The sequence below is a fragment of the Streptopelia decaocto genome, assembly GCF_964273445.1.
Source record: "Streptopelia decaocto genome assembly, chromosome: 2".
Lineage (NCBI taxonomy): Eukaryota > Metazoa > Chordata > Aves > Columbiformes > Columbidae > Streptopelia > Streptopelia decaocto.
The window spans coordinates 109,075,813-109,088,329 of record NC_138655.1 but is presented as its reverse complement, the minus strand read 5'-3'; the positions used below and the strand labels follow the sequence as shown (position 1 = coordinate 109,088,329).

At 39.2% G+C, this 12,517-nt stretch overlaps 1 protein-coding gene across 1 annotated transcript in view; it reads left to right on the top strand.

Moving 5' to 3' along the window:
• Positions 1-12,517, top strand: part of AMPH (amphiphysin) — a gene marked incomplete at its 5' end in the record, with an annotated part of 117,139 nt that overhangs the window by 67,015 nt on the left and 37,607 nt on the right. The window contains 5 exons of the mRNA XM_082044837.1: positions 5,632-5,726; positions 8,318-8,413; positions 9,766-9,873; positions 10,217-10,302; positions 12,297-12,372. Of these exons, the coding sequence (XP_081900963.1) occupies positions 5,632-5,726; positions 8,318-8,413; positions 9,766-9,873; positions 10,217-10,302; positions 12,297-12,372 (461 nt within the window). The remainder of the gene's footprint in view (positions 1-5,631; positions 5,727-8,317; positions 8,414-9,765; positions 9,874-10,216; positions 10,303-12,296; positions 12,373-12,517) is intronic.

Below are 12,517 nucleotides of genomic sequence, written 5' to 3'. Positions count from 1 at the left end.
CTGTTCTTAGAGGAAATTTCTGTTCAGTCAGCACTGGATGCTGATTTTACATTCTTACTTTTCAGTCATCCCTTCCCCACACCCATTATTAGATGGATACTCAGAAGCAACATGATGAGGCTGTTTGTTGTCCAGATGGCTTTTCTATCACATAGGTTGACTGTTTACATGCTGCTTTGACTTCCATGTTGGTGACAACAATCCCCCTTTCTGTGTTTCATTTTCTTTCTCTTTCATTCTCTTATTTTCCTAGAACTTTGTGCGTTTGTGGTCCTTTTGGTGGTTTACTGTCTAGTGGGCTACTCCTTGCACCGAGTTTTGTTTTTAACTTGGCATGAAATGTTTCACTGGGCAACTTTTGCCTTTTTAGCCACCCATTTCTGCTCAGCATCTTTCTCCTGTTGCAGCCCGTAAGTCCATATTTGAAAATAATTTGGACCGACTTTCTTACTGCGAATGAATGAAAAGTGTTTGCTAACACCTCAGTATCTTCATGTCTTGAGACCCAGTCATAAGCAACTCACAAAAGCCTTAAAAATGTTATTCTCCAAAGCCAACAAGCCACCAACAAGCCACACGTGTTGGCACACCTTCATGTAGACTTTTGCACTGTGGGATGGGAGGACAGCCCGAGGCAGGAGTCCAAAAACACAGCTCTGGCTGCGGCTTCCCCAAAGCTGACTAGCTCATCTGTGGCAAAGACCCTTCCAGATTTTGAATGGCAGAAGCAGATTCAGCAACTGCTACCACCTCTTTGTTGCTATTCCTTGAAGGACTGCCATCATGAAAACATTTTGGGATGGCTATGCACAAAAGCATGGGAACCCCCAAATTTAGGCACGGGAGTGGGATGTTTGAACATAGGACATCTGAGCCTTGGAGTCATGCTGTATCAGGGGCTCATTTTGCAAGGAAAAAGGTTGATCATATTGGAAAATAATGCACTTGATATTCTTGTACTCTTACAGATGTGAGAAAAGCAGTTCATTTTAAAGGGTTTCAGGAATTGGCAAGATAGATAACTTTAACTGAAACATTTTATAAAGGTGGTATGTTGTGAAGTCAAGTAAAAAGTTTAATTCTGCTGCATGAATTTTGAGTGACTGGATATTACAAATTGGAAGTATGAGATTCAAGCATGATTTAAGCTAGGAATGGTCAAACAAGCCTCCTTATGACCCCCTATCCCTTGATTTTAATATACTTCACAGTTTGAGATTTGATATCACACATTCTTAAAGTAAAGAATTTTTGCCATATTCAGACTCCTCCTCTTGCTCAGAGGTGCTTCTTTGTCTTAGCTGGATCTTGATTTTACTGCTTGTTACTCAACGACTCAGAGGAATCATGTCATAAAGCTGTTGAACTTCTGAATGGCTTTTATGTGCTGTTTTATTTCACGTGCATGATAGTTTCGTGTCTGGTGTGTATCGAGGGTGTTTGTACCTATGAGACTGTGCACTATCCCCCATTGCTATAGTTGTCTCATGCCTCAGTCTTCTGTCTCTTTCCATCTCCTTGGCAACGTACATCTGGGTTCTCTACTTCACGATTTACTTTTTTAAGCTTTTGAGTTCTGTAGGTGACTTGAACAGTTTACGGAGCAGTTGTTAAAGAAATCCCATATCAGACATACAGAACTGGATTTGCATGCAGGTGGCAAGGTGGCAGAGGTAAAAAAGGAATCCTGCAAAATGAAAAAGAAGCACCATGCTTTTCAGGTGGCTTAACAAAGTGAGGAATAATAACCAGTTTACAGGAAGGGAAGGGGACATTTTGGAGATCTATAAGCAGTTTTGCTGCCTACTTGTCAGTCTGTGGCAGACAGACCTGCGTATATCCTCCAGACACACAAATCTTAAAATCAATCATGTAATTTCTTAGAAGCAATAAACTATCCATCATTTTTCTGTAAAAGTTAGTAATTAATTATGAAATTATTAAATTGTTTCAATGGGAACTCTAATGCGGGGGTGTCAAACTCATTTTTACTGGGGCCACATCAGCCTCACGGTTCCCTTTGAAGGGCCAAATGTTAGTTTAGGACTGGATAAATATAGGAGTAGTTACATTTATCCAGTCCTAAACTTACATTTGGCCCTTCAAAGGAACCCGTGAGGCTGATGTGGCCCCCAGTGAAAATGAGTTTGACACCCCTGCTCTAATAGATAACTAGTAATAACAGATAAAATCCTTGCGGCAGGATAGGTCATTTCACTGGAGAACCACACATTAAGCTCTTTTCCCCACTCAAATAATTAAATATTAAGAGCCAGACCAGGGTGCCTCGCTCCATCAGGAAAATGGAATTTTCTCCATGATTCAGTCTAGATTTCCCTGCTGGGCAGTGAGGAAACCCTATTGTATATGGGTCCTATGGAGTCTCAGGCCAGTCTCAATCCCCATGGGAGCTTGAGTATATTGGAATTGTGATGGCAAAGAGTCACCTACCCTCTCCTGTCTCTAGGGTGCTTAATGAGAATGTCTGCACCATCACCCCCAGGATCCCTACCGTGTGGGGGCATCTAGGAGTCCTTTGGGGTTCCAGGGACAGGGGCTCTTTCCTCTAGAAAGAGAGTTGATTTCATGCAGCATCCTCAGACGTCAGTAACTGGATTATTCAGCATCTTTTTCCCTAAGCGATGCAATTATTTTGGCATTTGTAGTTATTAAATAAGTGACCCAATTACCAAGAAGCAGCAGCACTAAATGAAACAATTGCTATTAAATACACTTTTCTAACTGTTCATCAGCAGTAAAAATTATTCTCACATTTCTTAGTACATTAATGATTTGCTTTAAACAATTCATCTTTCTCAGTGATAGCAGTTAAAAACAGCAGAGAGACACAGCCTGCGGTCTATGGCTGACACTAATCCTCTTAACTTCAGTGCTGAATAATGCATAAAAGGTATCAGTGCATAAGAAAAAACCCTGTGTGGAAACCAGCAAATAAAAAAAATCATTGGACATTGTAAGTTTATGCCCACAGGCATGAAAAAGAATGAGAAGCCACCGGACTTATGCACTCATTTGGGGTGTTGCAGTACATCTAGTAAGGAAGAGGGGAGTGGAACAGGTGATCTTGTCCTGTAGAAATTTCAGACAGAAGCCCCTGACTGAAGAAGTCAAGTACTGTAATGCCCGCTTGCCTCATACTTCAGCTGGATTTGATTGATGTTCTTTATAGGAAAGTGGCAGAATGGAGGATTACCAGATTCTCAGAACTGAAAAAAATACAAAAGTTGGTGCAACTTTGATATGACTCAAGCACGGGATATTAAGTATCTCTCACTTATTCTTTTAAGCACATAAATGGCTGAGTCCTGTAGTACTTAAAAAAGAAAGTCTGCATAGGAAAAAGTGCTTTGGCCAAGCCTGGTCTGTTTGCAAGCTGAACTCGGGCCATAGGAAGGATTAGTGTGCTGGCCGCACGTCACAGGGACTGAGGTGATGGGTTTAGCGAGCAGTGTGCAGAAGGGCAAAAGTTCGGGTATCCGAAAGGATCAGACATGAGCAGGGATGCACAGACCTTCCTGGTCTGTGCGCTCACCCCAAGTGGACAGAAGCAGCCTTCTCAAGCACAGTGATACAGTGCTGGTTTTGCCTTATCTCTTGAGTTTATTAATTTGTAGCGGCATTGAAGATTTTAAATTAGTCCCACCTGGAAAAATATGCAAAGATCATCTGTATTTTACTGTAATCTTGGCATATTCTTGGCAAAAAAAAAAAGCCCCTTCAGTCAGGAACCGTTTCTTGGCTAGTGATACATCATCCTAAGCATTAACCATGAAGGAGGAAAGGAAGAAGTGTATCTTAAGTTCTTGTGTTGTACCAATTCTCTGAGCTGAGCTCTGTCATTAAAAAGCACCCCAAGACAATACCTGAAGAGATCAAATATTCTGTTTTGACAGCCTTTGATTTAAGGGTGAAAACTTGTACCCTCTGAACACCAGGGTTTTCTTTGTGCTTGTTCTCCCCCTCTCCCGCACCATTCTGCCTCTTGAACCCAAAGTCTGAGAACAGCCATCTGCCTCCAGCTTTTTCAGTATCTTTTCTTCCTATCCTTCTCATTTCATAGACCAGCATTTTTATATTAGGAAGTGTGCACTATTGCATTTATCTTCCCGCTGTGTCTCGAGTGTGTTTTGGAATGATGGAATAGCTACTGACTAGGTCAAGTCTGCTCTTCTAGACATTCAAGTTTCAAATTAATTCTCTTCCACTCCTAAACATTTCTTTGTGCAGAAAACAGAAATATCAATGTTATTTCTAAATTCAGCCACTGAGCAGTTAAATCTGAAGATCACGCTAGAGATATTTTCAAGACAGCACAGATGTGCTGCAACAAACAGACTTTGGCTGGAGAAAAAAATGTGTTTTTTAAAAAAAAAGTTAATGCTAGGTAAAAAAATTGGCAGTGTTCAAATTTTGCAAAGAAGTTGAAATGAAGTTATCATTTAAAAATTACTGATTCTGAACTGACTCTTAGCATGTTAGGTGAGGTTTTTTTTTCATTGGGTTCAAAGTCATATTCAACACATAATATATTTGTGCTCCATTAAAATGGAAAGGCAAACTCCGATGTCTTCACTGAGGGCTGTAATTTATTCACTGGTGTCAAACTGCTCTCGATGGAGATAGGTTTAGGCTCTTTCTTGTGATATAGTTGAAGCCATCAGTAGTCCCCGTTCTTGTTTCACCCGTGGTAGCCAGAGCTCCAGAAGTGACTGATGCAGTTTGACTCAGCGCACTTCTCTGTAGACACCACCCTGCTGCAAGCGTAAATAAGATCTGAGCTCCACATACTTCTAAACCTGCTGGGTGAGCATACAAGATAATAATTCTTCATAAAACCGGGTCCATTAGGGCCCAAGTTCAGGCATCTTTTTTCCCTAGACACCGTCTCAGCTCTTGCCAGTCCTCTGCTTCATGATTTACATCTCTTCAGGTCACCATCATTATTGTGGGCACAAAAATAACAAGCTCAACCACTCTCACTTTACATATGAAAGCTCCCAAAGCTTAAATATCTTTGAAAACACGGAAATGGAGAAATTCTGAGATATGTTCTGCCTATGTGAGACATACTCTCTTCCGGGGAACACTTTTGTTTAGCACAGACACCTTCTAGCTTTTCTCCTAAATCCATTTTTACAGACAGCAATTCCCGTAAATCTCTGACACTTTAGCCATGTCACCCTGGAGATGCCTCTTCTTCTGCATAGGTGGGCCTGGTACTCACTACAGACAAGGCAGAAAACTGCTGGAAGAGCTGAGGATAAGCAAAGGTTTGATTGCCTTCTCAGTGGTAGTCTTTCAATTGGGTCTTAAATGTCTTTTGTTGGGAGGACTACCCTTTGAGTTGTTATTCAGGTTCAGATATGTTTAGTTCAGAATAGAAAGTGGAATCTTTAATCTGATAGAAACCTTTCTCTTGCGTATAAATATGTGTTAATCCTTCTGTGATGGACACTTCTCATTAACCTGGACAAACACAGAGGTTTTGTTTCAGCTCTTGAAAATTATACTCTAAACATGATGGAGTAGGTACATGTGGGTCAAAATAAAGATTTAGCAACTGTTTCATGTAGTTTGTCGTTACATGTCCCTCTTTCTGTCGCATTACAGGGATGCAGGATGCCTCAAAGAAGCTTACAGAGTCTCTTCATGAAGTGTACGAGCCAGATTGGTATGGACGAGAAGATGTGAAAATGATCGGAGAGGTAAGATGAGTAGATACAGGAAAGAAGTATTTTGGCTGTAAATGGATTATCTGAGCTATTGAGAAGTGTACATCTAAAATTTCTCTTAATTCTTAATTGCACGTTAAATCCTGTTTTGAGCATAGAAATTATTTGTTTCGTGAAATGCACCTCCTGCTGACCAAACACCACATTTGCAGTGTCTATTTTGTGAGCTTGCTGCTGTAAGCTCCCACTGAGGTCAGCGTCACTGTTAGCAGAATCAGTCCTGATAGCAACTGATTGTCAAGTTTGTACAAGGTATCTTACATGCAGTTTCACAGTCGGGATTCTCAGTTCAACTGAATGTTGAAAATGATCAATCTGCTTATCCTTGTGTGCTGTATAACAACTGTTGAGCCAGTGGCACTAAGCAGGATACCTGATCAGACGCTTGCCTTTCTCTGACAAGAATACGGAATTTAAGGCCAAATTAGGCTGCAGGGCACTGTTCATTTTGGCCTTTCTGGGGTTCCTTCAGTGATTAGAGAGAAATAGGCTTTTCTAGAGGACATTGCAGGAGCTTAACTCTGAATTGCCTGCTTAGAGTAAACAGCCTTAATTCTGGAAGTCTGTCAGCAAGTGTGCTGGTGGTGACAAGGAAGTGTGAGCTGTTATCACTGCAGCTTTTAACTACCTGGCATCCAGTGTGCAAGGTCTCCTGGATAATATAATTAACAAGAGACTGGAAGACAGAGCAGTCTTCCCAAATCTGCATACTGATTGCTTTTCTTCTCTGAGGCTGCCTTCCTTTACACTTCCCTACTGCTGAAAGCATGAAGTGTTTCTGGTTTTAAAAGCACCCAGCTTCTAAACTGTGTAGGTTAATTTGCTATACCATTTATATTGCTTTATGTTAAACAGCTGGAATATCTCCTGCTGCATCTTGCCGTAGCACCTCACCTTGAATATGCAGGCTATTAGATTTTACACTAAGAAATTTGTAATTGTGTATGAAAGGGCCAAAAGTTGGCTCTTAATGTCTATTAGATGTAGGGGTAAATGTTAGATGTGTCTTCTTAATAAGAGACTCATGTGGGCATCATTACAAAATTTCTGCTTCTAATTTTTTCCCTATATAATCACAAATGTAGATTTATGCATCCCTCAACCTGGAGTTAAAGAAGAATGATATATTTATGCAGTCCAGGATAGAAATGATCACTCCAAAAGGGATCCACCTAAATGACCTTATTGTGTGTGACAGGAAAGACGATGGCTTAGAGGACTCTTCAGCAATTTTTTTAGGCCATTTGCTTTTAGAAAACCTCCATTATTTTAATTTGTTCAAAATGTGTATCAGCAAGACATAAAGGCAAATGCACAAGACTGGCAGTTGCTTTCTATAATCTAATGCTGTGCTGCTCTGTAGACCACCATGATTAAATATTGTGTTAATAAATGAGGTATTTCTTTCAAGCATGATTAATAGGTTGTAATAATTCATTAGAGACTCTGTTAGGGTAGGAAATGAATGAACTTAATGCTGGCATCACACAGCATTTATAATATCCCCTATAGTAGCCTAGGGTAAAACAAACACTAGGGAATAATTTTCCGAACTTGCTGGCAAGTATAACAACCCTACAGAGCAATATTCACTGCCTTTAGCTTCCCTGCCATCAGTGGAGGGAGTTCTCTTTGATTTTTGAAATGTGCAAAGAAAAGGGGGATCAGGATGTTTAATACGTGCTAATGCATTGTTCAGTTGAGAACCTGGGACCTCAAGCTCTGTGTCTCTGTGTAACAGGGTTTGCTTCTGGCAAGGAATCTCATCCTGCTCCCCACGGGGTCCTTGTCACATCAGCTGCATTAATATCTTCTTAAAAAACAGAAAAATACAAGGGGTATATCTTGGTAACTCTCCCAGAGCTGCAAAGGGGACTGGAGAAAAGCACTGCAGCTTCGGGGTGGATTTTGTTTATTTTGCCTTCTGATGTTGGAATGTTTCATATATGACATCCCAGTTCTCTAGCAGTGGAGAGGTGAAGTTCTTGTCTGTGCATCGACCATTTCATCACATGTACCTCAATGGCACAAAAAGTATGGGATAGGGAGACCTTTCTTAGGGTAGGTCTCCACAGCATTCATTTCAAAAATGACCAAGGAAAACTAAGCTTACAAATCCATGTAATTGATGGGAAACCTGCTTATTTAAAAAAAAAAAATTATTTACTTCTCTATTTTTAGTTGTACTTCTTTTCTCTGTAAGGAAGGTTCTTCATCAGTGAATATACTTGAGCATAAGAACTAGGACAGCCTCAGATTGTTGACCCTCAGGGACTTGAAACCCTGAGGAAGACCTTGAATCTGTGATATCCTTATTTTCACATTGCAGTCACTATATGAAAAAATGAAAACACAAACTAGTTATTAAGCTAAATCTTCTTTTATTGTGAACTAAAACTTGCAATGTCAAGGTATTCCTTTTTATTTAGCTTATAAGTCCAATTTGATTTATTGACATAATGAACATTTTTAAACTTCAGGAGAATTGATCTTTACCATTACATTTGTATTTCACATAGGTTTGGAGTGGAATTAAACTACTAAATGCGTTTTTCTCTTTACAGAAATGTGATGAACTTTGGGAAGACTTCCATCAAAAACTGGTGGATGGGTCATTGTTGACCTTGGATACATATCTAGGACAATTTCCTGATATCAAAGTACAGTAATGATTTCCTATAAAGAAGAATTTGTAAAATTACTGTTGAGTCATAAAATAAATAGAAAATGAGGCTACAAGCAAAGAAAAATAAAAAGTGGGGGGGAGATGGAATTCATTCTCTTCTGCAGTGTGAAAAATGTTGTTCTGTAAGTAAATCCCTGACATTAGGCTGCACTGATTTTTCCAAGTGAACAAAAATATTTTTCATGCAGTAGTACTTGAAAGTACATTAGCGTTCGTAGATAAAACTTCTATGTTTTTTTCCTACTCCTATTTTATTGTTCCTATTTGGTGTGAGATAATTCTCACCAGCTTCAACAGGGACACATTAAGCTCGTCAGCTGCTAAAATGCCAGGCAAATTACAACATGAAAAGCAGGCCTTCTGCTGTTGGCTAGATGCACCTGTGGGTATCTAAATATCTTTCTTTTACTAAGCCATGGTTCCTGTCTTTTAATTAGTTAAAAAGGATTTTGTGATACACATCAGGAGGGACCATTATGCAGACTCTGGCCTCTCCCAGGTGCCTGCCTGGTGTACAGTCCAGGGAGATGGTTGCTAGATGAAATGTGTGGGGAAGCAATCATTACAGATGAGAGATAGATACTTTTATATTTTAATGTGACTATATGGACATAGCTGGAAATTCTTTGTGATGGTTTATAATTGAGTCAGTGTCACGCGGTCGTCCCTTTTGTCATTACATCAGGGACAAAAGAAAAAATAATTTAAAAAGTCCCAACATTCTGAAACTTGTTTGTAAAACAAACAGCGCTCATGCTCTCTCAGAATGTGGAATTTGCATATAATATGTGGATTTGTAAAGTCAATATATATCAAAGGACTTTTTAATTTTAAAAGAATTATAGCACATAAATTAGAATTCCTATTGTATGTTGAACTCAAGTTATCTTAGTTGTGTGTCAGAGCAACTGTACTGAGAAGTATATTTTAAGCATTTTTCCAGCTCAGGAAAAAAATACGTTAATTATTTATTAAATTTGGACACTGTATAGAAGGGAAAAAGATGGTATTACCATGAGTTTAACAGGTCCGTTTATTCTAGAGAATCAGACAAGGCTTGCATAATATTGATATCTCATTTCTAAGGCCTGTAAGCCCTATACCCACAAAAACCCTTTCCAAGCCATCTGTAAACAGATTCCTTACTTAAAATAAGGTGATTAGTTTGTCTGTTTTACTGTGTCCATATTCCTGTATGATAGAGTAATTCAGCTATGAGCAGCAGATTAGGGAGAATAAAAACGTCAAAAACTTAAATTCCAACATAGATAAAATAGCTTTTTAAAAAGTGCTATTTGTGCTGACTTTTATTTGTACCCTGTACAGACTCGCATTGCAAAACGAAGCAGAAAGCTAGTGGACTACGACAGTGCAAGACATCATCTAGAAGCCCTGCAGAGCTCAAAAAGAAAAGATGAAAGCAGAATTACCAAGGTAGCACAGTCAGAAGGATGCTGGCAGAAGACTGAGGGAGCTTGGGTGGCATTTGTTTCTGTGCAGAGACAGAGCATGAAACATAATCTCTATTGAGTATTTGGGTGCGTGTGGAGGGCACACTCAGCCTCTCTCATGAATGAGTCCCATTCAAGCCCCGACTTTCTCTCTTGATGAGACTGAGGGGACAGCAAGTCCTTTGTTGGCCTGCATGGTGTGGGACTGAGTCACATTCTTTGTTAATAAAAATTGTAAAATACTCACCAAAAAAAAAAGGACAAAAAAAACAACCTGTGATGTGTCATGTTGATTGCAGAAGTCACTCAATTTAATTTTGTTTTAGGCAGAAGAAGAATTTCAAAAAGCACAGAAAGTGTTTGAAGAGTTTAACACTGATTTACAAGAAGAGTTGCCATCTTTGTGGTCACGGTAAGCCTGGGCAGATAGTGTCTGGAAAGCCCAAAGGGGGAGTGAGGAATGTAAGGCCTAAAGAGGAGTAAGGAAAGGGAATCAGAGATTTTTTAATGAGCTGGTTGAAAATGGTTTGATAGCTCCTTGATCTCATCCATTATCTTTTTGAAATAATAAAGGGGAAAATGCCTGCAAATGATCCAGTATTATACTTACTGTAAGTGTATTTACGCTTATTTCTTCCAGTGTATCTTGGCACTTAAGATTTGTTCTCATATCTTCATTCTGAGGTACAAAAAGTTCTCCATTTTATGGGTAAAGAACTGTGTCAGAGCACAGAACAGCAGATCCTCACTACAATTCACTGCTTCCATAACCTTTCTCCTTTCTCCTTTCTACCTTGGTGGTAGATACCTGATCCTTAAAAAAAAAAAAAAGAAAAAGAAAAAAAAAAGCCACTTGTTAAAAAAAGGATCAGTTTTTTCCACTGTCGGAAGCAAGCACACAGAGCAGCCACATGCTTTTATAGATTTACAATGGGTCTACTTACAGATCGTTTTTCTATAGAAGATACTGAAACAAAGAACCTTACAAATGTATAATGATTTTGTGGCAATTGTTGTTTCTAAGTTCCTGTAAGGTACTACTGAAGCAGTGGAAGAAGAGGGAAACAACTACTGACTGTGGCTACATCAGAATACACATTTCCTACTTTTGCACTGACTATGTCTGCGATGTAAAAGCATTTGATGGCATAGATCATTCATTTGAGATGTTTAATCATGAGTTGTGTTTATACAGAAAATGTGGACAAAATTTAATGGGAGAACAAAAGCAGTAGAAAAATAAGCATCTCATTAGTGTACTATGTTCTTTAACAAATGACCGTCTGGAGTGGAAATGTGTTGTGAGTCACCAAATTACCTTTTGTCTTCTCTGCCTTCTGTTAAATAGAAGGTTTTTCTGCTGTGTTTCTGCCTATTTCAGTTGAAAAGCTTCTTAACACTTCAAGATTTTTGTTTTATGGACTTACAAAAAGTAAAACTGCATATGAATGATTTAGAGAAAGAGTCCTTTTATTTCAATATGTGTATTGCCCACTGAGGGAAAGGCAGAATTTAATTTGAACAATAGGTCTGATTTAGAAAGCAATTGCTTTCAGAGTCCTCTTTTTTTTTTTTAGTTATAATGTAACATTTCATCAGGAAGAAACTAATCCATCAAGTTGACATTTTACAGACTGATTCTTATGCCAAAGTTGATTTTTGTTAATAGATTCTGGAGAAATTACACAAGAAAGTTTGAAGTAGGAAAAAGAATAATTCAAAATCTAAGAAAACACCTTCTGCTTTCAAAGCGCACAAGTGGTATGTAATCATTCATCCCAGTCAAGCAGATTTTTGACTGTATGTGCAAAAGTGTCTGGTCTATATTAGAAATTATTTTCTCTTAGATACAGATGTGTGTATTTCAGGGCTGATTTCTTTAAGGAGGGCTGAGCAGGAGACACCCACCCCCAGGCCGTACAGAGCTGTACACTTTAAAGCTGCCTCCAGAAGCACCTGCATCACCTTGGTGCTGCTATAGCATCTCCAACACGGGCACTCGCAGTGACAAAGTGGTACCTCTCCCCTTTCCACCCACGATTGCCTGCTGTCTGGTGGTGCACAGGGTGCCCAGTGCAACTTGCCTTCTGTGTGCTTTTGCCACAATCATGCTGATTATTTTCCAATCTTCCCCTTCTCTAGAACAAGCTGAAGCCCCCTGCTGTGGATTAGTCTCAACTTGGTTCGTTCTGTGCGTTGTGAAATGTGGCGGTTCTTAACACAAACAGAAATAACATGAAGGAGCTAATCTGAAATCCTGACACTCAATGCAATTATTTGCTTTGCTGAGAAAAATAGTCAACAATGCTGCTTGTAGTCTGGAAATAAATTAATAAATTTGCCTTGGTGGCCCTCCCACCCCTACCTTTTATTCTCTTTTTGCTTTCTTTGTGCCATCCTCTGTAGACGAGTTGGCTTCTATGTGAACACCTTCAAAAATGTATCCAGCCTCGAAGCCAAGTTTCACAAGGAAATAGCTTTAGTGAGTAAAAATGTATATCTCATGTATAATGGATTATGTAATATGCATAAAAGCAAGCAAATGTCTCGTAATGCAGCAGTATAAATCTAGCAGTGGCACACATGAGAATCTGCCCTAGATACAGATTTGCAGTGTAACTTTTGTA